This window comes from Nelumbo lutea, chromosome 7 (assembly GCF_056320005.1).
Source record: "Nelumbo lutea isolate HS-2025 chromosome 7, American lotus-T2T, whole genome shotgun sequence".
Taxonomy (NCBI): domain Eukaryota; kingdom Viridiplantae; phylum Streptophyta; class Magnoliopsida; order Proteales; family Nelumbonaceae; genus Nelumbo; species Nelumbo lutea.
This window is the reverse complement of record NC_142690.1, coordinates 28,538,270-28,566,108: the sequence shown is the minus strand read 5'-3', so window position 1 is coordinate 28,566,108 and position 27,839 is coordinate 28,538,270. Positions and strand designations below refer to the sequence as shown.

The 27,839-nt window shown below is 38.2% G+C and overlaps 1 protein-coding gene across 2 annotated transcripts; it reads right to left on the bottom strand.

Moving 5' to 3' along the window:
• Window positions 1-821: 821 nt before the first annotated feature.
• On the bottom strand, window positions 822-27,194 carry LARP6B (RNA-binding protein). Of its 2 annotated transcripts, XM_088954403.1 has the most exons (11): window positions 26,550-27,182; window positions 20,684-20,765; window positions 12,955-13,049; window positions 12,770-12,841; window positions 11,626-11,705; window positions 11,436-11,535; window positions 7,499-7,528; window positions 2,192-2,239; window positions 2,036-2,104; window positions 1,594-1,743; window positions 822-1,504 (listed from the first exon to the last, which is right to left on the bottom strand). In XM_088954403.1, exons 1-11 carry the CDS (start codon window positions 26,970-26,972, stop codon window positions 1,208-1,210), a joined length of 1,446 nt encoding a protein of 481 aa, XP_088810529.1. In that variant the 5' UTR covers window positions 26,973-27,182; the 3' UTR covers window positions 822-1,207. The 2 variants fall into 2 exon arrangements, with proteins under 2 accessions (XP_088810529.1, XP_088810530.1); XM_088954404.1 differs by lacking the exon at window positions 7,499-7,528 and having other exon boundaries at window positions 26,550-27,194.
• Window positions 27,195-27,839: the final 645 nt, after the last annotated feature.

Genomic DNA, 27,839 nt, shown 5'->3' with positions numbered 1-27,839 from the left:
ACAAGGCTTATTAGAAGTCCAAATCCAACTCAATTGCATTGGATTCACAATAGATTGTACCCAAGGTTCAAAATATCGATATGCCAATAGGGGCGTATCAGGCGAATCAGTTCACAATTTGGAGATTTTATTTTTTTCGCAACTGGTTCAAGGGGGCCGGTTTAGGTCTCTTCTACCCCCTAAACTGGTCAGACCTCCGATACACCCACTGTAGGGGCATATCGAAGGGAACTTGGAACGATGCGTATCGGCCAATACGTGTCGATACTTTGAACCTTGATTGTACCTAAAACAGAATCACTGACAGCCCTAAAATTGTTAATCAAAAAATTAAAAAAGAAATAAAATAATAGCAAAGATCATAATATCGTTACATATCGATCGATGCGTATCATTCCAGGACCTCTCCAATATGCCCCTATAATGGATGTATCGGGGGTCTGACCAATTCAGGGGGTGGAGGCCTAAACTGGCCCCCTGAACCAATTTTGAAAAAAAAAATTAAAAAAAAAACTCGATATCGCCCAATATAGTTAATCGGTAATATTACTAATTTTCTTGATTTAGGCCATATTTTGATTCTTCTATCAAACTCCAATACTTTCTTGACATGTTCCACTAACTCAAAATTCACATATATTATTAAAGCATGTTTTTTAGGTGTATATGCGTCATATAATCAATTTATCTTAGATATTGCTTTATTGATGTAGTTATAAGATGTATTTCCAAAGCATATATTCCTTTAAAATTGCCTATACTCAGAACAGTGGGTGCCGACAAAAAGCCTGCCAAAGAAACACAGGAGGAGAAAGGGCAAGTAAAACTGTAAGAGGTAGAGTTGATCCAATTTGGGGTGTAGACAGTAGATTATTCAATTACATATGTATTAGGTATACCGTATTCGAGGCTTTCCTCCATTAAGCTTTTTTTTTCTTCTTTTTACATCAATAAACCAACAAAGCAGATAATAAACATCCCTAACTGAACCACATTAGCTATTCTTTCAGACACCTCCAACAACATAAAAACTAAAAAATACTGAACAACCATACCCAACCACAAACAATTGACTGACAGCTCCCTCTAAAAACCCTGCCATCAACAACACTAAATAGAAATAAACCAAATACAATCCTCCCCCCTATGACTCAACGCACGAATACCGCCGCCCCATTTGGTTTGGACTTTGGACTTGGAGAAGAACTCATGATGATGCAGGTGTAGCAGTAGCAGCAGCAGCAGCAGCACTGGAAACAAGTGGCTTCCCTCGGCCCATGGCAAATCCCCTTGTTCCATCTGGCATGCGGGGCCCTGGGGGTTGTTTGGTTTGAGGTGGCTGCTCGTTTTGAACTGGAGAACTAGTGGGAGAAGTACCACAACCACCCGCATGGTTTGTTGCTCGGTTACCATGGTATTGACCCCGCCCACGCCCTTTGCCCCGCCCACGCCCTCGCCCTCTCCTCGGCCCACTACTCTCCTTGTCGTTAACAACTTCCTCTCCCTGTCCATATAAAACCCACTCAGGAAAGTCAGGATAAAACTTGATGGCACATACTTATCTCAACCAACACCCAACCAGAAGCCCCTTACCATGAGTTCATGCGCTGCTGAATCCGATGGTTGATACGAATCCTCACATTGCTTCTCGTTTGGTTGCTCGGATGTGCTCACATCATCTTCCTCATAGTTCCCTTCACCTTCATGTCCAGCCTTTCTCCCTCGTGGTTGTGCAGACTTTGGCTGGATTTAAAAAATATATATATTTATATATATATATATATATATATATATATATATATATCAAATTCTTGGAGACTAATGTAACTCAATTAAGCTAGTCGAAGCACAAAACTAGTTCTCAGATTTGTCTAATTTCAAGCAAGAATAGTTCACCGGAAAAAAACAATTTCTCAGAGATATTAAGGAAAGATCAAGCTTCCTGAAAGAAACAATAAACTTGGTTCGTTGAACTTGAATGACTTTGACTGAATTTCAGATGCATTTTGAATAAATAAGCATTCAAGGAAAATACCGTGCGCCTAAGCAGTAGCCGCACTCGGAGTCCACTTCTCCAGTTCCTTTCATCATTTAGCTCAGTAATCTTCCCTCCATAAAAACAGATTCCAGCTTGTCAGATGGAGTTATAGAAAATACTACTTTAAGAAGTCCAGAAACGATGAATACTTACAGCTTTCTCAGCTAGTTCAACAGTCTCATATTCCACAAACGCGTGCAACTACAAAAGAAACAAAGACTTGTCAAGTCCATGGTTTTTTTTTGATAAATAACAAATACTTTTATTAAGAGATAATAATATAGAAAAATACAAAGGGATGGGTAAAAACTCTTAACCCTCCCAATAGAACATTTCAGATTACAATGTTGCCAAGAACAAATTATCTCTTCCCACCCCTTGTTTAACCAATGAATCTGCCAAGGAATTGGCACACCTCTTAGTCCACTGAAATTTGACTTCCATATTTTGTATGAGATATCTAATTTTCTTCTTTTTATTCAGAAACATCCACAAACTAGAATCACCTTTCATTAACCAGTTGATAGTCAAATTAGAATCACCTTCCACTATCAGGTTTCTGATATTTAATTCTCGAGCTCTTTTTAACCCTTCCATAACAGCCAACATTTCAGCTCTAAGAGAGTCCCCCCAGCCAATAGGACCCGAATACAATGTGATAATTCGACCTTCATCATCCCTGAAAGCTCCCCCTATACCCAACAGACCTGGATTTCCTTCGCTGCTTCCATCAAAGTTTAATTTAGTGAACCCTGAAGCTGGTGGGGACCAAACTGGGTGAATTACATTATTCCTTGGAACTGACCAAGCCACTTCTTTCCACTTCCTGATGATATCTCCTTCTGAATAGTTTTCAAAAATGTGCAAACTCTTAGCCCACTGAATCACCCTTATGGAAATTAATTCAGTAACTACACCTTTATTTCTTTCTTTCCCATGAAAGGTCCGTTGGTTCCTTTCCTCCCAAACTGTCCAACATACAGCTGCTCTTACACATCTCCATAGAATTTTCCCTCTCTTCTTCAGCCCCCAAACAGTAGTAGAATTGAACAGGCTTTGTACATTTGAGGGAGGGGTCCACCTGCATCCAAAAAGGTAGAAAAACCAACACTAGATTTCTGAAACAAATGGACAAGAAACTATGAAGAGATAACAATTCTACCATTCTTCTTACAAAGAATGCACCAGTGTGGGGATAAACACCAATTAGGCCTTTTTCTTTGAAGTCGTTAGTGTTACATTTTTCAAGGAAAACTTCCCAACAAAATGCGCTAAACTCTGGGAGGAGTCCAAATCCTACTATCCCTCCTGAGTGGATCAATAGTCACCCCCTCAAGGATTTTTAGCAGGTCAGCAATGAGATTCAATTCTGGGTCTCTAAGGGCCCTTCTAAAACCCAAATTCCAATCAATGGATGAACTAGAAGAGGTCAAGAAAGTGGAGACTGGCTCATTTTTAAAACATGATAGAGAATACAAGGACGGGAAGAGCTCCTTTATCAGAATGTCTCCCACCCAAACATGATCCCAAAATTTCACAAGATTACCAGAGCACATATCATACCTGATTAGAAGGAAGGAAAGAAGGAAGGATGGCAGGAATTGATTTCCAAGAAGAAGCTCTCGTAGCCCTAACTAGAGTCCCAGCCATCCGCCGCTTGCCCATGAATACTTAAGACCACTTGAGCCCGTAATTTATCCCTTTCCAAAGTCAATCTCCAAAGCCATTTCCCCAAGAGAGCTTCATTTTTTTTCTGCAAGTTACCTAAAGCAAGCCCACCATCAATTTTGGTTTTGGTAACTATATCCCACCTAACCCTATGTCTTTTTTCTCCTCTCCTGGTTCCCATAAGAAGTCTCTCATTGATTTCTCCAAAATCCCACAAATTCCTCCAGGCATTTTAAACACCGACAAAAAGTACACAGGCAAATTTGCCAATGTCGATTTGATCAGAGTTATTTTGCCTCCCATGGATAGGTAATTTTTCTTCCAAGATGCTAACCTCTTAGTGAATCTCTCAATCACCGGGTTCCAGAAACTCTTTTTACTAGGGTTATCCCCTAGTGGCAGCCCCAAATAGATCAACGGCCATTGTGCGATCTCACATCCCAAAGTGCGGGCCCTATCCTCCACCTCACTTTCACTCACATTAATGCCAATCACCCAGCTCACCAGCAAACTGTAAATGTGTTACTGGGACCTTATTCCTTCCTACCCTCCAACCTTTCACCAAATTTCTAGAGGCTACTCTCTCAATGAGTTTTCCTAGGACTTCGGCAATTAGAGTAAACAGGAAAGGAGAAAGGGGGTCTCCTTGCCTGATACCCTTGGTAGCCTGGAAATGATCTACCACCCTCCCATTCACTAAGATGGAATAGTGGCAAGTCCTAATACATCCTTTCACCCACTTGCACCATTTCTGCCCAAATCCAAAAGGCTCTAAGACTTCCAGTAGAAGTGACCAATCCACCATATCATATGCCTTTTCAAGATTCAATTTGCACACTAACCCCTTCTTCCCACTTCTTTTGAAGTCTTTCACACTTTCGTTTGCAATCAGGATTTGATCCACAATTTGTCTACTCTTGACAAAGGCACCTTGATTTGGGGAAATTATTAAGGGTAGGACTTCTCTAATCCTCCGAGAAAGCACCTTAGCAATGATTTTATAAAGGTTGTGTACCAAGCTAATGGGTCTGAACTCTTTGGGGTGACAGGCATCTCCCTTTTTTGAGATTAAAGCCAAGAATGTGGAATTGAGGCCTGGATTAATCACAAGCTAATGGGTCTAAACTCTTTGGGGTGACAGGCATCTCCCTTTTTTGGGATTAAAGCCAAGAATGTGGAATTGAGGCCTAGATTAATCACCCCCCTTTCAAAGAACTCAGAAAACACTTTTTGGATGTCATCCTTCAGAATCTCCCAGTAGTCTTGATAGAAAGCCATCGTAAAACCATCAAGACCAGGTGCTTTAGATCTATTCATTGAAAATATGGCTACCCTTATTTCTTCCGATTCAAAGCTTCTCTCTAACCACACCCTTGTCTCTTCCGGTAGTCTTGGCCACTCCAAACCCCCAACTGTAATCTGCTCCACATAGGCCTTCTAAAGATTGATTTAAAATGGTCCACAAAGGCCCCTTCAATCTCTTCCTGCTAAGTCAATATTGCATCATTTATCACTAGCTTGGATATCAAGTTCTTCCTCTTGCCATTAGCTACAGCATGAAAAAATGTAGTGTTTCTATCTCCATCCTTTATCCACTTATGTCTGGACTTCTGTCTCCAGCTAATTTCTTCTTTGAAGAGAACATCCTCCAGGCTTTTCCTCAACTCCCACCTAAGCTCCTTGTCCCTTTCCCCAAACTCACCTTGTTCTTCTTTTGCATCTAGCTCCTCAATATGAATCATCAAATGTTGTTTTCTTTCCTCAAGCCTCCCAAATTGGAGAATATTCCACTCTTTGATTTTGATTTTCAACTCCTTCAGCTTCCACTGAAATTTCATACCCTCCCAATTAGCCCTTGGATCACTTGCTACCCACCATACTTTCACTTTCTCCTTAAAACCTGGATGGGATAACCACATCTTCTCGAATCTAAATGGGATAAGTCCTCTATTCCTATGATCCACCTTATTAATCAAAACTGGCCAATGATCAGAGGTGACCCTAGGAGTGTCCTTGACATCAGATCTCCCAAATATTCTTCCCAATCAGTAGTAAACAAAAATCTGTCTAATTTTGAACAAATTGGAACAGCTTGGAGATTTGACCAAGTAAACCGACTATGCGACAGATTCAGTTCTTTGAGCTCAAACATATTGATAAACTCATTGACTTTCCTCATACTTGTAGTGTTTCTTTGCGCATCTTGTTACACTCCTTAGTGAATCTAATTACATTAAAATCCCCTCCTAAGCACCAAGGACCTTCCCATAATCGTCTTATGTCTCCTAGCTCTTCCCACAACTCATTCCTCTGCCTGTATCCATTGGGGCTATATACATTATTAATACCCATTCAAAGCCATCGCCCATCTGTTTGAATTTACCAGAAACTGGGAATTTTCCAATCAATTCTTCAACTCCTTCAACAACTTCATTTTTCCACAAAGTCACTATTCCTCCAAAAGTTCCCCATGAGGGACTCATTACCCAACTGATGTCGTTTGCTCTCCATACACTTTTGGCCCACCTACTATTAAATGTCATGAGCTTAGATTCCTGAATTAGGAGTATATCTGGATTTTCTTTTCTCAGTAGCTCCTTTATTAACACCCTCTTTCTTGCATTCCCCAATCCTCACACATTCCAACTCACTCCTCTGCCTGTATCCATGGTATTTTCATTGTCTATACTCTATACACTTGCTATTTTGTGGCACACAAGTAGATCAATACAGAATTACAGATGTTAAAGGTGCCAAAATTGTTAATTAGAATATCAATGTACACAACATTTATATTTGCCTGGATGATTTTTTTGTTGGATTTTCTACCTCTCCCAACCCCCTCAAAATTTCCTTCCTTTGTTTGGAATTAAAAAAGAGAAAATAATGCCTAGGAGACCTCATTTTTAGATATTTTCACAGTTCCCCCACACAAAAGGACAATACCCTTACCAACTCCCACCCTTTGGTCTTTACATGCCCTTTCATCTGTCCTATTTCAATTTTCAAGCTCTATCAGATCCAGCTAAAGAAATAGGCCCTATTTCCTTCTCTCTCCTACAATCCCTCGGCAACTTCTATGTGCCCTTTCGACCATCCTACTCTAAATTGATTTCTATAACTTCCACCATCTGTCTAAGTAAAAAGAAAAACAATAAAAAGCAAATACATGAAATAGTAAAAATTGAGAATCAAGATTTTAAAAATAAAAATAAAATTAAAAAGAGCCAATGGTTCTCTCAATTCCTTTTAACAATCACCTTGGTCATCCTTGCCACTTCAAACCCCTTAATTTTTTTTTCAATTCTTTAGATTTAAATAATAAATTGTAGATTTCCTATCTTGCAAATTGGCATATCTCCAAAACTCTCCATGACTTCTCAAAGAGCCACCTTCATTTTTTTTTATAAATAGCCACCTTCATTTCATGTCACACTCTTTCAATTAAAGAAGTTTCCCTCTCACCACCCTCCACTCAAAACATGCATTTCCTTCTACCTAAACCCAAAAATCTTTCATTTATTCTCCCTTAACATCTATTATTTCTCTTTTCCCCTAATTATACCTTCCTAAATATTCTCCTATTCTAATAGATTGCCCTAAGACTCTCTATTCTCAATAAGCCATCACAAGTGCAAGACAGAGCATCTTCCCTCTTACATTTACAAGAATGGAACAGAAAATGCCTGAAAGAAGCTATTTCTTTCAGATGTATAGTATATGTAAATCCAAATCTTCATTTCTTTTTAGTATTAAAGAGAGAGCATATAGGGAGATTTGTATTATAGTCACCTTTTGACAATGGCCTGTTGCCATGATAGCCTGACAATTATGACATTTTAAAATTCAGATATGATTGTAGAGATCAAAGTTCAAATAGGCACAGTAAAAATTGAAGATATACACTGACAAGAATTAAAAGTTCCATGGTAAAAGCACTTGCAGCCTTTATCAACATATGCAATCACCAAATCATGGTGGTTGTTACATGAGATGGACAAGGGTGCAAGGACAGAAGCACTTGAGATTACACGCCCCCCTTTTCACTTTTTGTTTCCAATTGGAAGTTAAAAGTTGTAGTGCATTCAGTAAATTGTGTAGAAAAGTGCATCACTTTTTTATTGATAAATAGTGCATCACTATTTATACAAAAAAAAATACAGTATACAGTTTTAGATGGTTTCCAAAGATGTTCCACACAGACTCATATTACAAGTTATAAACAAAAATTATTCAATGTACACATAGCCATCTGTTTAATGCACAAACTGAATTATCCGTGACATCCATTGACATGCATCAGCATACATGTACAATTGAATTATTGCCAATTGTTTACTTTCAAAACTAATCTAGATTTTTTTTTCTTAATTACTTAAATTAATGTTGTGTTTGTGCCATTATTTTGCTAATAAAAGAAAAGAGATTACAATAAGAGGTGATTACTGATAAGTCCCCACCCAAAAGTCCAATTCCATTAACTCTTTTCTTGCAAATTCCTCCCCTACCAGGCAATGCAGCCCTAATGTTTTACTTGGACCCCCATTTCAACAATTTTTTTCCAGATCAACCTTCTCTCTATCTCCCTCGCTCTATCAAAAATCGCCTTATCATCTTCCTCTTGGTTCTTATCATCCTTTTCCCCATCTATTTCCTTTACTTTGAAAATCAGAACTCTTTTCCGACTTACTCTCCTTAATCTTTATCTGAATTTTATCAACAGAATTATTCTTCTCCTCACCTTTCTGATTTTTATTACAGGAAGCTACCCCCAAAAGACCCTCAGACAATGAAGGACTTTAGTGACATGAAAAAAGTGCCCATATTTGTTTCTTTAAGTTTTTTCCATATCTACACTGAATTCTCATCAATGGTAACCTCTTCAGCTGCTTGCACAACCCTTTTTCCATCCCAAATCTACCCCTAGTTTGCCCACAAACACCTCTATAACATCTCCTGAGTAATTCATCTCTAATTCTCCTCCCAAACCATTAAGTTCACCATGAATCACTACCCTCTTCCTTCTCCCCATCTCAATCAAACTCATCCTTCTCCAACTCTGCAAATCATGCCTCAATGTCAGGTTCCACATCAACCTCTTCCTTCTCCCTAGCGTCTTTTCTGTTTTGCCGACTTCTTGAAGCCTCACCAACTTTCTCCAGACCTAAAATCCATCCCAAGAATTGGTTGGACCATCTGGCCCATAATACCCTTATTTCCCCTCACATGACATGACCAGTTGAAAGATCGCACACATCTCCAACATGCTGTGTTTGTGTATACACAAGGACAAACACATATGAAATGACTATAAAGAGGCTACGAAATGATGAGAGTGCACACGAACAACTAATGAAGTGCCCATGCCAGCTTGGACACAAGCAGAGAGGATGTGCTAGCTCCCTGGCCTTTATATTTCATATGAGCCATGGTGTAGTCAAATATATTTGTGCCACCCCATGCATTACAAGCGTTACTTCTAGGGAAAAAAAGATCCTTTTTTATCAGTAAAAATAGATTATTAATATCAATTTCATGTATTACAAAAGGTGAGTTTTTCAACCTTAAGACACTTTATAACTTATAATTTTGTCCAAAACATTTGCTGCCTTGCTGTCCCTTATTTGGCCAAAACATCCATCGTCCTATTTGCTGATCTTCTGACCCATTTAAAGACAACATTCCGCCCACTTGATATGCTTTTATTTCCCAAAAAGTATGTCTATAGACCCATGGGATTCAAGAGCTGCATCTTGTCCATGAAATGACCACCTAAGAGTCCCCTTCCACCTCCAAGTTGTGGAAATCGAATTCCTTAGCAAATTTTAACCCATGGAGTAACTAATCCACACAGCTCTGCTGTCAATGCATTACCATTTGTTAATGGCCCTGAATACAGTGCTAAAACCTTCCCTTCTGTGTCTCTGAACACCCTTCTCAGCTAGAGGTGTAAAACGGGCCGTGTCGGGCTGTGCCGCCCTCCCCTGGGATAACTTGGGGGGTCATCCCACCACGGCCCATAGCCCAAGCCATGCGGGTCCGTGCCGCGGGCCAGGCTAGTCCGTGGGTCGAGCCTTGGGCTAGACCGGGCCAAAGCTATTTATTTAAAAATTTTGAAAAAAAAACTTAAATTTTCAATTTTATATGAATTTTGATGTACACAATTGCTTATATATACAATAATTAAATAAGTTAGTATAATAAAATTGAAAACAATTATTTATTTTATTAATATATTATATGCTATATATTATTATATAATTATAATTTATAAAAATATATAAATAATATATATGTGTCGGGTCGGGCCAGCCCGCAGACCTAAAACCCCAGGCCCATCACAGCCCATACAATCGTGTTGGGCCTGGCGCATCCCGCATGCCATCGTGCTGGGCTGGTCCAAAGTCGGTCCGGGCCACAAGCGGCACGGCCCAATTTACACATCTACTCTCAACCCAACTGCAACCTGACTACCAATACAACTCCCATCAAAATTGAGTTTAACAAAGATGGTTGTTGGGGGACTCCATCCCATATTTACTCTTTCCTTGGCTTGAGCCGACGAAGCCAATTCCTTCCAAGTTCTCAAAATGTCATTTGTTGAGAAACCTTGGAAATTCTCTAGGGTCTTCACCCAATGTGCCACTTTAATTAATTTTCACCAAGTCAAAGATTTCCATTTTTGTTCAACTCTTTTCACTAAAAAACTTTGGGAAAAAAAGATCCTTGCTAATGTAAATCCATGCATCACACAAATGATTGCTAATATCAAACATATTAGGAAGCAACATGACCAGAAAAGGAGGGAGGTAACCTTTTTCATCAGATGAACTAAAATAGCTAGTAACTCAAGTTGTTTGGAAAATGGAAGGGTTGTGCATTTGGGGGATGAAGGGAATTCAATGAGAGTAATACAATCTCAATGTTCCCCATGCATATAAGAATGTATTTAATATCCTTGCACACCTTTTGCCATGGCCTATATTTAGGCCTGTCAATGATACCCAAAAATCTGCAGCCCATTTCAGCATCCGATCCGATTATATCAGATTCAGATGATGTGTTTATGTAATCGGATCGGATTTGGATATTGTAATCTGCATCCGATTAATAATCACATCAGATTCAGATTTGACTCCATCCGATCTGATTAAAATCTGAATCCAATTATGTTATACTATTTCCTGATTTTATTATATAAATTTTATATGATTATATTCAAAATTAAAATATAAATATATATATATATTTTTATATTATATTATATATAAATTTACATATAATAACTTCATATATTATATTTACATTAATTTATTATATATAAAAGTTGAAAAATAATTAACTTTTTTTGTATTTTAAAAAATAAAAGCAGACTCGGATTAAATCTGAATTGGATCCGAGACCATTAGGATTCGAATTTGGATCCGAGGTCTTCAAATCCAATCAACTTCGATCAGATTCGGATGCAAGTTTTCAATAATTGAATCGGATTCGGATTTTGCTGAAGCCAATCCGATTACAGCCCTACCTACATTAAGGCAGTAGATAGTTTCAAATTCACCAGACAGGAACAGGCCTAACAAGTTTGAATACATCTATATTCTGTAAAACACCAAGCTACATGCACCCTCAACAACAACTAGACTCAAAACCTTAGAAACATTGAATAACCTCAGAGTGCAAATAAGTGCATACCTTTTCTAGTCGGTTTTATAATGAAAGTACATACCTTGTTGCTAAAAAGCATGTTGTCCAACTTTGCTGATCTAGATGATGCAGAACTCCCACCATTGGAGGTCTGAGGTTGGCAGGTACGAATTGTCTTCACACTAGAACAAATAATCATCTCACAAAATTAATATCCAAAGATGCTTATCAATAAAGAAAGATGATTGTCCCTATGATAATAAACTTGATACCTCCCAACAGCAGAGAAAACCTTCATGAGATTTTGGAAGGAATGATCCTCAGGTAAATTTTCAGCAACAACAGTACGTGACTGCACACCAAATGGAATTCATAACAGAAATCAAGAAAACCTACATCAAGTGTAATGTATACCAAAAGGAATGCATAATTCAAGAAAAGCTACATACTCAAAGGTATGTATTCGGTAGTAAAAGTGCTAGACATAATACTCTACTTTCAAGGTTTCAAGTATTGATACACCCAATACGCATGAATTTGCATATTGGGTGTTTCAGTACCACAACTTTTTTAGTTTTTTTTAATTGGTCGGGGGCTTAGTCTTAAGCCCACCTACCCCCTGAAAGTGGTCAAAGCCCCTGTATTTAGATATCGGAGGCTTGCCAATAATCGTATCAAATTTTTTAACCTTGCTCTACTTCTAGCAGAACAAGCTTTAGTGCCCAAAACCATCATTGGTGACAATGTCCCAGTGAGTTGAGCAAGCTTGGAGCTGATTCCTTACAGAACAGCCCCAAACCAATCAACCATGCACCCCCCCCCCTCACAGTCTCTGGCCAAAACCCCCTAGCTCTTGCTCCACCTACATCCCCTCTCTTATGCATTGATATTATATATGCACACAAAAAAATATTAATTATTTAACAAAAAATAGACAACTATTTGGTAAAATGAATGGATTTTCGAAATTCCCCTTTCATAGAGTTTTACAATCTTCAAAGTCATCTATTAAATATAAGACTTGGAGAATGTTACTATCTTTATTATGTTGTGTGTGTGTGTTGGTGAAAGTAATACACTAAATATACACTCCAAAAAATTCAAACTCCTAAAACTTGACAGCACTGTTCTGCTCCCACTTCAGCTTCAGATCCTGTTTTCACTTCTGGGCATTAAGGTACGAACCCTAAATACATATTGGTCCATATTATTATAACTCAAATAGCATGGTCCTTATTTGCACAGATAAAAATAATTAGCATCGTCTGATCAAACCAGTCTACTTTTGCTAATATCTCCCCTTCCAGGGACCATATAGGTACCCTTTAAGTATAGCTGTAATCAGATTTATGTAATCCATAATTACAAGTTGAGAGGAAGGACCCAATTCAAGGACAAAAAGTGAATGGCAAATACCTGTAATTCTTCCACATCTGACTCTGTGAAGGGATGTTGGCGTCTAACCTTTTTTCCATCCTCACTAACAACCTGTATCATAGCGTAGCACCAAACAGGTGAGACTGATAGGATAAAAGTACAGCAAAGCTTTCTATGTTACAAGCAGTTCATGAAAGCAATCATGAGTATAGAAATGAACTCACAAGCTTCGATGACATACGGAGAACATTAGCAAGCTGATGATGGCTACTGATGAGAGCTTTAATCTTTTTGAAAGAAGCAACAACTGATATTGGAACTGCTCAAAAAGCAGGGTCTTGTTAGTTATACTAACATTAATAACGATAAATGATAATAATAGTAACAATTCAAACAAACAATAGAACAGAACAAAAGAAAAAAGACATAGACCAATACATATTCCTCCAATATCCAAATCTTCACTTCAGAAAGCCAATACTTAGATCGTGATATATTTATCTCAATTAAAAAAAAATTGTCTAGTTAGGAATTTAAGCCTAAATTACCTAATGCCATATGTCTCCTGAAGTCCAGATCAGCTACAGAAGAATGAATTTTTTAAGATCCATAAGATTTGAATGGATGGAACATGCTGTCTAGTTAGGTAGTGACTCAAAAAACCCAAAGACATTAAATGGGGGATTTGATAACATTATTCGGTGAAGTAGGCTCCTCCTTCCGGAGTCCTCTTACTGACCAGTCACACAATAGAGTCTTGCAAGGGCATGGAGGTAAAACTCAATCAAATCCAAGGAGATCCAGAAAAATATCCTACCATACTGGTTGTGCTGTCACCCCAAGAGAGAATAAACATTGTAGATCAAATAAGAAACATAAGCACTTTGAATACATGAAGGCCTACTGTGACTTTTGGGTGGTTTAATTCTTTATGATTCTGGAGGGGATGGTCATGTGTGGTCTCTTAGTCCTACTGGGTTTTTTTTTCTTGCAAATCTTTTTTACTTCTCTTGCAACCACCACCTCTTCTTCTTCCATTCCTGTGAAAGGAGTGTGGTGTTTCCCGGTCCCCCTAAAAATCAATGCTTTCTGCTAGGAAGTTTTCCATGGATACATTAATACTTGTCAGTTGTCAATTATCAAAAAAAATATACTTGTCAGTTGTAGCAAAGGAAAAGACCAAACTGGGTATTGTCCTCTAACTGGTATTTCTTGTGCAAGTTGAATGTGAGTAGATTACCATCTCTTAACTGGTATTTGGGAATGGTTTTCTTTTCTTTTTGGTTATAGGTGGAACCCCCTATCAGTTTGGACAGGTTGTTTTGCCTAACTGTTATCAGTACAAAAAGACAGGGTAGAATTACGTGAAGATGTACGAGGGCAGCAGTGATATGGACAGTTTAGGAAGAGAGGAATACAAGAATATTTGGGGAGAAAGAGAAGAGCAAGGAGACTAATTGAGATCATAATTCCAAGATTTGCACATTGGGTGAAGACACGAAAACTTTCCTCAGACTTTACAGTGGAGGATTTTCTGGAACTTGGGGGCAATAGCTGGCTCTTCCTCTAGGAATATATATATATCCCAAGCGGTGGTTGGATGAAATGGAACTTTGAAGGAAACAACATGGCCACCATTGGACCTTCAGAAATTGGGGGTGGGGGGGATACAGAAAGCTAAAGAAATGGGAATTGTAAGGTTGATCATTGAAGAGGATTCGAAGATAGTAGTAGGGTGGCTGAAAAAGATGGGGGGGTTGGAAGTTCAGAAATGAAACCAATGCTTCAAGTGGCTCTCAAAAGATTTGAACATTCAAATAAGATGGGTAAGAAGATCTGCTAATTGTCTAGTGGGTGGTCTGACTAAACAAGGAGTTCATAAACTCCAATTGTAATAGGGTGGTGGGGTGGGTGGGTGGGTGTGTGTAATGTAATGGTTTAATTCAATTGTTTTCACTAACACTTGTTGCAACCTCTTTTGATTTTAATCAATCAATCTTTTCTGCATTGCTGATGAAAAAATACTCATAATGAAAACCATTAACATGCTTTTTAGTCATAACCCTCCAATTAGGGGTATCTGTTTGCAGTGCTTATAGGTTCAAGTTTCAATGGCTTTATCAGAACTAGCTTAAAGTTAAATTAACAGAAGTTACATCTGTATCCAGACAACCCCAACCAAGAATGCTGATAACCAGTACCAACAGTGGGTAATAGCCTTCTTTAGGTTAAGCACTTATTTTTCTAATCAGATGTGCATCTCCAGACCTTGGAAGTTATTGCCATGTCACTATCGTATGTAAAGATAGCAAAAGTATGAATCACCTCATTATTTCTTGTGACTTTGCTAATTTGTGCTACCATTTTATGTCATTCTCTGGATCCATAGGAACCCTCATATTTATTTGAGCAATTTCCTCACCTCCAAACCTGTATTTGGAGAGGAAATATCATAGAATTGCACAAGGGAGCTTTTCTATGGAGCAAATGGGAAGAGAAAATTTTTAGAATATGCTTCAATAATTAAGTGGATGTGGACTTGTTCACCACAAGAATATTCTGTGGAATTGGAGCAAAGAGGGTTTATAGAAGTTTTAGTTGATGACATAGTGAGATATGGAGGATTGCTAAAGATCACCATGAATAGCTGCCTCCCCACCCCCCGAGGTTGAAGTAACCAAGCTCAACTTTTTCTCAAGGAAACACATGACCTTCAAGAGTCAGAATCTTTACAAGGCACGAAGGCAAAACCAAATTAGTTTGTTCAAGTCCAATTGAATTGGCTTGGATAATTTGACCAGATGCAACATTTTGGCATTGCTACAAGGGATCAGGCTAAAGTTCTCCTTGGTCTGGATCAACTTGAGATGGAGAGAGGCTTTTTGGTGATTGGTTGGATATATTCACCTTCAAAGTTCCCTTGTTCTCTACATCACCTTGCCATAGAGCAGATACTTTTCACATCAACGTCTAGTTTAGATGGATTCCTAGGTCAGCTAACACTATGACTAATTGATCTTCTAGTTTAGATGGAGTAGGAATATCACAGTTATATACATGCATTTGTAAACAAGTATACATATGTATGTATATAAAAATTTTATTTAAAAGAAAGCAGAAAGCAAAAGAGGACCTATCCTCTTAGGTAGTGCGTTTTTTTTCTATTTACAATTCATTGCCGGTTGTATTGTCATTGCCTATGTTACATGGATTTGACAACAAGCCGCCAGATATAATTTAATTTTAAGTTTCATATATATGAAACAATTATCGTAAAAGATTAAAAAAAAAAGTCAAATGTGGAAAAATAAATCAATGCAAACAAAACTCAACAATTAGTAATAGACTCTGAACAAATACTTTAAAATGATCAAACATTACACTTTAAAACTCATGCCCAAATTTATTGAGAACCCAAGTTTCTGTTATTCTTTTTTTTTATAAGTAAAAATTCATTGAAATCAATAAAGATAGGCAACTGTTACAAGCAGCCCAGCAAGAAGCATGAGGTGCAGCCTCACCCTAAAAGAAAGAACAGCACAAAAATTACAATTGAGCCCAGTACAACTGACCCCTAAGTACCCCCTGCTTAGCTAAAGAATCAGCCAATGCATTGACCTCCCTCCCCACCCATTGTATAACCAGATTCATATTTCTTGTTAACCATTTGAGCTTCTTCGTTTCATCCCTATAATACCATATCATTGAATCCGGATATTTCAGCCAGCCCACTACCACCTTGGAGTCCCCCCTTCAACCACCAAATTCTCCAAGCTCATCTCTTTTGCAATCTGAACATCTTGTAATACTGCATACAGTTCAGCCCTTTAAAGGGTCCCCAGTCCCCACTACCCACCGATCCTAAGCACTACTACATCACCTTCCTCTCTTATGACCCCTCCAATTCCAAAAGGACTTGGGTTACCTTGACTACTCCCATCAAAATTTAGTTTCAAAAAACCTTCAACAGGCAGTACCCAATTCAAGTGTATTTTATCATTCTGCACTGAACTAGAAGCCACTAAATACCAATTCTTCCAAATATCATCAAAGAAGAATTGTCAATATAAATCTAAAGCTAATAGCCAACGTATAACCCTCGTCATTACACAAACCATAACTTGTTGCTTGCTTCTCTTCTTTTCTTGGAAGATTTTAGCATTTATTTCCTCCCATAAAGTCTAAATCACTACTGCTCTAATGCACCTCCACATTATTCTTTCCTTTCTCTTTGGCCATACAAAAGTAGATGAATCAAACAGTATCCAAATCTCCATTTATAAGTTCCACCTACACCCAAACAAAAAGAAAAACCAATCCCAAATATCTGCAACAAAGGAACAAGATATTAGTAAGAGGTAACAAGATTCACCATCTGATTTACAGAGAGTGCACGAGTTCGAGAAAATACACAAAAAAGGTCTCTTCTTTTAGTGTTTACTTTCCCATAGAACACTTCCCAACACAAAGCACTAATTTTAGGGGGAATAGGCTAACACCAAAGCTCCTTCAAGTAAAAAGATTGAGGGTTAGGGAACTGACTAGGGCATTAAAAAAAGAGGCACAAAATCAGACCTTTAGAACTTGGGCACCAAAATATCCGATTTAAAAGGTTCTAAATAATTAAAATAAACTCTATAAATAAGAAGCAAAAGCTCTGTCATAGAGGTGAATTCCTCATCCCTTAATCCCCTTCAAAACTTAAATTCCCATTTATGACCCAACTCATTTTTGTGCAAGGAAATGAAAAGGAAGGAAATAAATCCTTTAAAGGCAGGTCACCAATCCAAATGTCTCCCCAAAAACAAATTAAATTCCTTGAACAAACATCATACCTGATATCAATGTTTTAAAATGCGGAGGCGTGACGCGAGGCATTCCACTACCTAGAGGCATGAAGCGCGTAGTTCAAGACGTAAGAGGCATAAGCCTCCTTAAGAGGAGGGTTCAGGAGGAAGAAAGAGGAGGAAGAGGAAGGGAGGATCTCATTTTTTCTTTACTTTTAATAAAAATATTTTATATTAAGAAGAATAAAGGTGCACAGAACTAGTTGAAATGGGGGGTGGGGGGTCTAGGGGGGCAAAGCCCCCAGCCGAAGAGGCCGGGGGTAGACCACTTTCTTTCCCCCATCTTTTCTTCCCTTCCCTTTCCTTTTCTCTTTTTTTATTTTCTTTCTTTTTCTTTCCCTTCCCTTTCTTTTCTTTTCCTTTCCTTTCCTTTTTTTTTCTTTTTTTCTGTCTTTTTATATGAGGTGTGCATGAGGCACATGAGGCATACGCCTCTAGCATGCCTCATGAAAAAAGAGTATGAGGCGTACGCCTCAGAGGTGTCAGCACCTTTGGCATATGCCTTGGGGCATTTTGGAAGCGCCTCGCCTGGAGGCGCGCCTCCAAGGCACCTCCCACGCCTTTTAAAACACTACCTGATATACCTAAGGAAATGAGGAAGGATATTGTGGATTGCTTTCCAAGGTGCTACCAAAGTAGCCTGATGTGATACACCAACATCCTAGCCACTCTCCAACCTTCCATGAATCCTATCCACCACCTCATGCCACAAGCTTTCCCTCTCTAATGGCCACCTCCATAACCACTTCCCTAAGAAAGCTATATTCTTCTTGCTCGCATTCCTGATACCCAACCCACCTTATTCCTTGCTTTTACACAGAATATCCCATTTAATTAAGTGGTCTTTTCTAGCCTCTCCCAGCTCCCAAAAGAAATTCCTCATGACTTTTTCTAATTTCTTCGCTTCCCTTGGGGGAATCCTAGAAACAAAGAGAAAGTAAATTGGTAGGTTAGCCAAGGTTTATCTTATTAGGGTAATCCTACCTCCAAACAAGATATAATTCCTTTTCCACACAGCCAATCTCCCCTCACTTCTTTCTACAATTGGATTCTAAAATCTACTATCCTTGGTGTTGGCACCTAGGGGAAGACCCATATAGGTCAAAGGCCAAAGGGTGATAGGACGCTCCAAGCAACCCGCTACCAAATTTAAGGCATTCTCCCCCGTATTGATCCTTGCTATGCAACTCTTGTCTAAATTGATTTTAAATTTTGAGATTCTTTCAGACTTCTTGATCAATTCTTTTAAATTCCTCACCCTCCTAATTCTTCCCCTTCACAAAATATTATGATATTCATCTACAAATTGGCGGTGACTGATTGAAACATTGTTTCTGCCCACTCTCCAACCCAAGATGATTTTTCAGCAAAGTTTGTGGAGTTTGGACCCCATCAATGTTTGTGGAGTTAGAAGGGTGGTTTTAAGATGCTGACATCTTGAGCAAGTTTGGTGTTCCTATTGTTTGGTATTTGGAAGGTGGTGTTAGCTTTGATTTGTGTTTTTGGTCCTGGTTTTTTGTAGTTAAGTTGTGTTTATGTGGATAGATACTGTGGGGATTTGGCTCTTCTTTTGGGTGATTTCTTATCAATTATCTCCTGTTATCTCTTTTTTCTTTTTAATGAAAGGTTTATTTTTACTATCAAAAAAATCATCTATTATGTGCGCAACAATATCTTCTAAGCATTGAAACCCCTATCACACCTCACTCTGTGCTACAGCTACAAATACCATGTGCTACCTGTTCTGTTTCAACTTTCAAGTCTACACAACCACATCGAACTATCAATTAATTGGGGCTTAAATTAATATCAACGTTTATGGTTTGATAAGCAAGTTTTTCCTTGAGTTTTTCCTAGCAAATGAAAATATTACAAACCTATAAATGAATGACCTAGTATAACAATGTCTATTAAAAACCATAAAAAATAGTATAAAGTGCCTTCCAAAAAAAAACAACTAGGTGCTTGGGTGAGGAAACCCCCCATTGGTGCTCATCTGCCTAGGCACCTGTCCAGGTGTCACCTTGACAAACATGGCCATACAGCAGGAACAAAAATTACTTGCTTCCAAGTACTCATAAGAGACCTATTCATGGGCTGGATAGCCTGACGGGCTGGCCAGCCCGGCCTGTTCTATATCATGCTTGGACAAAGTTTTAAGACCATGGGTTCAGTCTTGGGCACTAGCTCTAAACACCGTGCCTGACTATTTTTCAGGCCAGGCTTGGGCTTTCCCAAAAAAGCCTGGCCCGAGCCTAAAACCAGCCTGATAAATATTATATATAGTAAAAAATATAATATATATTATATGATATTATATATATTATATATAATAAAAAATATAATATATTATATAATCATCCATTCTTTTATGCCTTATCCCAACTACATGGGGTAAGCTATATGAATCCTGTTTCACCAATCCATTCTTTTTAAAGCCATATCCATTGTTAAATTATTAGTGCTTACATTATTTGTTATTACTTCCACCCATCCTTTTTTGTCTATGCAAAAAAAGTATTATATATTATAATATAATAGAATATTCAATAATATATAACACATTATTAAGGGTTCAACTACAATGCTGGAAAGACATGATACCAAAAAAGTTACAACCAAGCAACCAGCATCATAAAAGTGGCAACCAATCAGGTGAGTTTTCATCAAAATTCATGGGGGTGGGGGGGGGGGGGGGGGATTGATTGGTTAAAGTCTCTCGTACAATGCCTTTCCAGCATCATAGATTTTCCCTATTATTAATAATCTATTAATATTATATTATACAAATATCTGTCCAGATTGGGCTTCGGGCTTTGTATAGGGCCAGGCTCGGGCTCAAGATCTTGGCGTGATAGTTGGGCAGGGCTTGGGCACGGGCCTGGTAATTTTCTGTTTATAAAGAAGCAAACCACAACCCATAAACAGGTCCACTCATAAGTCAGTGTGCTGTAATGCATAGAATAAAAGGAAATGTCTAAAGCATGTAAATGAAGAAACCACATTGCCTTAAATGAATAATAGCACAACTGACAAATTTTTCCCATAAAAGCTTCTCTGTTTATCATAACTTTTCTAGTGATAAATTGGGCATACAATATCTTACCAAACCCTTCAGGATCTTTGCCGATAAACCTCATAAGATGCTCAGTTGTAGCCAAGTTTGCATCACTAAAATAATACTCCACCTGTTAAAAATTATTGAAGCAGACACCAAGAAAGGGATAAAGATGAATATCAGAAACACACCCAACTAAAAGTTAGAATGAAAAGTAATTGAATTAAGAGAATCCATGTATGTGCCAAAAAAGAAAAAAGAAATGATTCGGTTCTCCACATTTTAACCATAGTTGAGCATTTACTCTTCAACCCAGGAAAAAAAATGTTATACAATATTTTGAAATCTGGATCAAAAATTGCTCTACACTGTCCCCTATTTGAACCAACAACCACCACTTTCAAGATTAAGTTCCTAAAATGGCATGGCACATTGTACCAAAGACAAAATGACAAATATTGTTTCACCATAGGACCTCATAAAAGTACCATTTTTTTATCAGAGAGTTATTTATTAATGCTTGAAAAAAGTTTACAGATCTTTGCTACATAGTAACCCAAATACAGCAGAAACCAGATTGGCCACCAGAGCTCCCATCAAAATTTAATTTCAGTTTGTTTGGCCTTAGATGTTTCCATTCCATTATCACTATTTCTTTGTGTATATCTGTTTGTACCACTTCAGACTATTTCCATAATAAGTCATTTGTGGAAACATCTCTGAAAAGCTCCATTGTTTTAGCCCAATGTGCAGATCTGATCCTTATGAATTCAATCATTTCCTCCATTGACCTACTTTTTTCTGGGAAGATTCTTTGGTTTCTCTCCTCCCAAATGGTTCATACCACGGCTGCTCTTGTGATTTTCCATAGGCATCTTCCCCTTTTCTTCTATTGCCTTAAGAAACTGGAGTTAAATAGGCTAGCCACATCCTGAGCAGGTAGCCATCTGCAACCAAAAAGAGAGCATAAGTAATCCCAAATACAAGTGACAAATGAACAGGAAAGTAGTATATGAGGAAGGGTCTCACCACAATTGATTTCTAGAAACTCTTTGCTCTAGGGTTTCCTCCCAACGGCATACCTAGGTACTCTAGGGGCCAAGCTCTCACCTCACAACCTAGAATTTCAGCCAAAAGTGACATGTACTCCTCTCCCAAATTTATCCCAATCACACGGCTTTTCCCCCAATTGACTTTCAGGTTTGATAATCTTTGGAAACGGTTAACTAAGGCTCTCAAATTCCTTGTACTGTGCTCAATGCAACTCTCACAGAAAATGATTATGTCATCCGCAAATTGCAGATGTGTCACAACAACCTCATTTCTTCCAATTCTCCACCCTCTGAATTGGCTTTCAATATCAGCCTTAGTGATCAATTTACTCAAGATCTCTGCAATGAGAATGAACAAGAAAGGGGAAAGACGATCTCCTTGCCTTAAACCTCTTTTAACTGGGAAGAAATCCTTTGCCACACCATTGATCAGAACTAAGAAGTGTACTGAGTTAATACAACCATTAATCCACTTCCTCCATCTTTCTCCCAAACATATTTTTACCATCAGACTCATGAGAAAAGTATAATCCACCATATCATTAGCTTTTTCCAAATCCAATTTGCAAATTAAGCCTACCCCTCCCTATCTTTTCTTTTCTACTACACACTCATTGGCCACTAGAATTTGGTCAATTGTCTGCCTTCCTTCCACAAAGGCTCCTCGATTTTGAGAAATTACCAAAGGCAACACAGTTTTAAATCTTCCCACCAACACTTTAGCTATGATCTTGTATAGGCTACCGACAAGACTTATGAGCCTGTAGTCCTTTGGAGTTTTGGCTTCTTTCTTCTTAGGCACTAGTGCTAGGAAAGTGGCATTTTCTCCCGGTGAGACTTCCCCCTTATGATAGAATTCCACAAAGACCTCCAATAAGTCATTTTTTATAACTTCCCAACAGTCCTGATAAAAAGCCATTGAGAAACCATCGGGCCCTGATGCTTTGGATCTTTCCATTGAAAACAATGTTTCATGTATCTCTTCTGCAATGAAGCTTCTGTCTAGAACTGCAGCCTAGGCTTCTAGTAGCCTAATCCAATCATAGTTTAAGGCACCTAGGCGATTCTAGGCAACATTGGGGCGCCTAGTCGCCTAGGCGGTAAAAGTTTTATAATATAAAAAACTGACTTTTGGCTAGTTTCCTAGTTTTATATACCATTTAGCATGTATTTTAATTGAAAAAATAGAAATTCTATTTATTAAGAACATTAAATTTCCTCTAAAAAGTGGCAAATCATCACATCTAAAAGATAAAAATCTTTTACATGTATTGATTTCATTATTTTCAAAAATAATACAACTATAATAAGTATTTAATAGAGCAAATTCATATTAGTTAGCAGCTAAAGAAGGTTATTAACTTTATATGATAAATATTCAAGATAGAAAGTAAAATAAAAAAAAAAACAAGGATGGAGTTTCTATTTTATTTAATTAGAGAGAGAGAGAATAGAAAAAAAAAGAACTTTATTATTCTATTATTTCTTTTCTTTCTTTCCTCTTTCTTTTCTTTCTTTCCTCTTTCTTTTCTTTCTTTCTTTCTTTTTCTCTCCTCAAAACCCTTTGATCTTTTAAGTTTCAATAACAAAACATTAAAACAAAGTATAATTGATATATTTAGCATAAAATAAAATGTATTAACACATACATTAATAAGATACATCAATATAAATGACATTATAAAAGGCGCCCGCCTTGTCATTTTTGTCGCCTAGGCAGGCGCTTAGTCACCTAGGCGGGCACCTAGTCGCCTAGAAGGGCACCTAGTTGCTAAAAGTCGAGGCATTTGGGCGAGGCACCCAGCCAAGGGTGCTTAGTCGCCTAGGCGATGCCTTGACAACTATGAATCCAATCCAACTCCCCCACTTCCGAACTTCTCTCTCCTAAGGTGGCAAAGATTGATTTGAAATGCTCTAAGAAAGTTTGAGTTATTTCCTCCTCTAAAGTTACCACCCAACCTTCAACCTCTAAACTAGAGATCAAGTTGTTCCTTCTTCCATTTGCCAAAGAGTGAAAGTATTTTGCGTTGCCATCTCCTTCCACAAGCCATTTGCACCTTAATTTCTGTCTCCAAGAGACTACATAAAAGTACCATTACTCCAAACAAAGTTCATATGATATGATTGTGACGTTCCCCATTCCACAAATAAATCATAGTTGTCAAGTAATCTGAATCTAAGCATAGCTAGAGAGAGAGAGAGAGATGGAACAATAAACAAATACTAGTTGTCAAATGCCTTTAGCTCACAGAAACCATGCAAAAAAAAGAGCCAAAGCAGCACCCAAAGCTAGAGAAGTATAGCACTGAATGTTTTTTTTCAAAAGGTGAAAATTAGAAGTATAGCATTGAATCATGATTCTTTGGTTCTAGCATAAACAGCAGTGTAATAAGATGATCAGTTGATTAAACCTTTCTAGATCCTCCCATGAAGATAAGGATTTGATGACAGGTATTGAACTAATGATTTTAGACATGAAGCCAGCTACCCATTAGCTTCTATTCAAGTTAAAGCAGTTTTACAATCTTCTTCAAAGTTCAAGAAGAAAGATCAGATCACTTATATCATATCATCTTCTTGTGGCCAAAGCCATTTTACCAAGGTAAGACAATGAAACAGTCACACACAAGGAGCTGGATATAGAATTTACATAAAAATTGAAGTACCAACAAGACCTGGCACCCACTGAACACAAAGAGCTAGAGAAGGCACTGGTTTACAAGGGTTAACTAGAGAAAGACCATTTGCATCCCAACCATCCTGATGAACACCAGAAGTACTAAACTCTCTCCTTAACCAAAATACCCTCTAACTTGTCCATCCATGAAAACACCATTTTGAAGATATTTCTTGCCATCTCAAAACCAAAACCAATTACTTTCCCTATCCATCAAATGTTAACAAAACTGAGGTGATGGTTTTTTTCCTACTCTTTGATGAATGGTAGGATTATGTGAAGAAAGCAAAAAATAATACAAAAGGAAAACTACACAAGACTCCTGACATAAATACAAATTCTATGCACACCATACTTGGAGAAAACGTCTGTCAAGTCACTAACAATTATGGATAACTTTCAAACTAAAAGCATTATTTAAAAATCTGTTCATGTTCAAACCAATTTGATTGATTACCATTTGCTTTCTTCTTCAAGTCTCCCAAACTATTGAATATTCCACTCTTTAATTTTAGCCTTCAAATCCAGCAACTTCTTGTGAAACGTCATTCCCTTCCATTTAACTCTCGGATTACTTTTCCCCCACCACTCCTTAACCTTTTGGATGAAACCCAGGTGACTTAACCATATATTCTCTAACCTAAAGGGTGTTGGGTAGAAGTGGTAAACTCTGCTTTATTATGAGAACATATTTAAATTTTTAGAATATATTTTAAAATTTGCCAGATTTCTAAAAATAAGAAAAACTTTATTATATGATTAGCAACCCTATTCAATTCAATCTTCTATACAATTTATGAAAAACTAATGCGACATCAACCATTTGAATTCAAACAGTTGCGTTGCCATTCTAAAAGAATTACTTCACAGTGCCTTTCTTGGAAGTAGCAGTCGATCTCTCCCAGTCTTGCAACAAGAAAAACATGGAGTAACATCATTCTGATTTTCTTCCTTGTGGTTATCGACTTTTAGAATTGCCATAGGGAAAACACAAACTACCAAACAAAATTGGTCAATTCCAACTATGAAAAAAGTCCAGAGCCCTTTTGTTGGTTTTATCTGGGACTGGTTCACTTCGCTTTTTGGTTACAATTCACTTCCCCCTGTTAACTTGGGAAAGTTGTTTAGCCCTTACGCTTGTAGCTGTCCAATTAGGATTGATGTGGAAATGTACAAGGGCAGCAGTGGTTTGGACAGTTTGGGAAGAAAGAAACTCCAGAATTTTTGGGGAAAAGGAAAGAAATAAGGAGCCATGATTGAGGTAATGATGTCATAACCCTAAGAGTAGCACAATGGGCCAAGACCCCGGTTCTTTTCTCAGACTTTAAAGTTGATGATTTTTTCAGATCTTGGGGGGCAATCCAGGCCTCTCTGGAATTGGAGGGGTGATTAGGGATGAGGAAGGTAATATTTGCACCTTCTTTTCAGGGCAAAATGATGTGGCTACAGCAGAGTTTTTGACAGCCGTCTTTGGTCTTGAGAAAGCCAATTAGTTGGGTTTTGAAAGGCTAATCATTGAAAGAGATTCCAAAGTAGCGGTGGACTGGTTAAAGGAAGGGGAAGAAGTCTCTTGGCATCTAAGGAACGACCTTAGGAGGTTCAAATGGCTTTCTAGGGACATGTCCATTCAAGTACAATGGGTCAGAATATCTGCCAACTGTTTGGTGGATGGTCTTGCTAAGCAAGGAGTACAAAGACGGTCTATGTTTTGGGCTCAGTTGTAATTCTTGGGGTTTAGACACAGGGTGTCTATTTGTATCCTTCACAACTTCTTGTTGTGCTTCATTCTTTTATTAATGGATTCATTTTCTGAGTTGCTGATCAAAAAAAAAAATGAAATAAATCCAGATATATTCCTTGGACAACCTCACACACGCTTAACTAAAGCCGAATGTGGATGCGGGGAAAGAGCAAGAAAGGATTTGTGGCACTCGGCAGGCGCACGGATATGACCACTCAATTGTTCTTTTCCCAAGCACCGAATCCACTAAATTAGTTCAATTCCTCCAAAACAATGCTTGTGCTTCTGAATAAATTATCTAATGAGAGAAAGAAACTGAACTTGTTCAACGAATCAAATAAACAACTCCAAAAGTAGTGTCTGATGTGACAGACTGACAGCAAAGCAATTCAAGAAAAAAAATAAGTAGAATTTCATTGAAAAGGAAAAAAAGGAAAACCTTGCCTGGTTTAGAATCTTATGAGTAGCTTCCTCAGAAAGACCATTTCTAGTAACAGGAGCAGGATCCGGATCTACAGGAACTTGGGGTTGAACAACCTCATGTTCTCCAAACCCACTATAGTACTGATATGGAACATGATTCCCAACGTGATTATGTATCGGAATATGAAAAGGAGAATTCGGCGACGGAAATACGTGAATTGGAGCCGGGCCTTGAGGAATCAACAGCCGCGGCTGATGCAGATCGGCCCGATTCGGCATCCGAGGAACGAATTCAGGCGCCCCGGCATTGAGCCGACTAAAGGAGACGTTTCGCGAGAGCGAAGCATCGGAGTGAACGCAATCGGCCGGTGATCGGTCGCCGGCCTCTCGATCATTCAAAACGACCGAAGATTCTAGGGTTTCTGCAAGCGAGTCTTGAGCCATGTTTGGGGTTTTACAAGATCTAAAGGGGTTTTGGGTCGGGGGAATGCAGACCGCGGGGAGACGGAGCCCGTCCGAGCGGAGAAAATGGAGAGGATTTCTCGTTTTGATGGAATTCAACAAACAATTTATAGTTGTGAGACAGAAGGAGAGTGTCTGTGTGTGTCGGATTACAGTCTCACAGACTGCAACTGTTGGGCAAAAGGGAAGTAGCGAATAGGCCATGAGCATAAATATTGAGTTGTTGTCCCTATGTTAAAACTGTTGGATTAGAATCTTGATATCTCCACCAACAGCGACCTCTGATAGTTAACCAGATCATATAGAGCTGTCGATGGGTCGGATCTATCCGGTAGAACCGAACCGTCAAACCAATTACACATTTTCAAATCTATATATACGGGCTTGGAATGGAACCGTCGACCTGTTGATCATTGATCCGATCTCTGGTAAAAAATTGTTAAATCGGTCAATGATTCATTGATTTGAGTGGTCGAATCGTTGATCCATTGATTCATTTAATGGTTTTTTGCCATTTTTTATTTCTTTTAATTGGGAAATATCCCGACAATTAGTTCTGTTTTACCCTAACCTCGGTCCATGGCCAAAAATCATTAATTTAGTCAATAATCCATTGACTCAAGCGGTTGAACTATTGACCATTCAATGGTTTTTGGTCAGAACGAACCATTCGTTTGAACCAAAGAGTCGAATCGTCGACCCGAAAACCAGTGGCCATAACGGTTTTGTTTTCAGGTCGTATGAGTCACACACTCAAATGACATAACATGTGTGGTATTGCTTAATGGACCTCACACACTCAATTTTTTGCCTATACTCTTTTTTGTCAAAAGAGGTCGTCCGTTTTTT

Coding starts and splice junctions, on each gene's coding strand:
- LARP6B (XM_088954404.1), bottom strand. CDS start 27,194: ATGGCCTATTCGCTACTTCCCTTTTGCCCAACAGTTGCAGTCTGTGAG. Junction 13,050..20,683: donor CAAAGATCCTGAAGGGTTTG/GTAAGATATTGT, acceptor CTTTTTGAGCAG/TTCCAATATCAGTTGTTGCT. Junction 1,744..2,035: donor GGCTACTGCTTAGGCGCACG/GTATTTTCCTTG, acceptor TTTTAAATCCAG/CCAAAGTCTGCACAACCACG.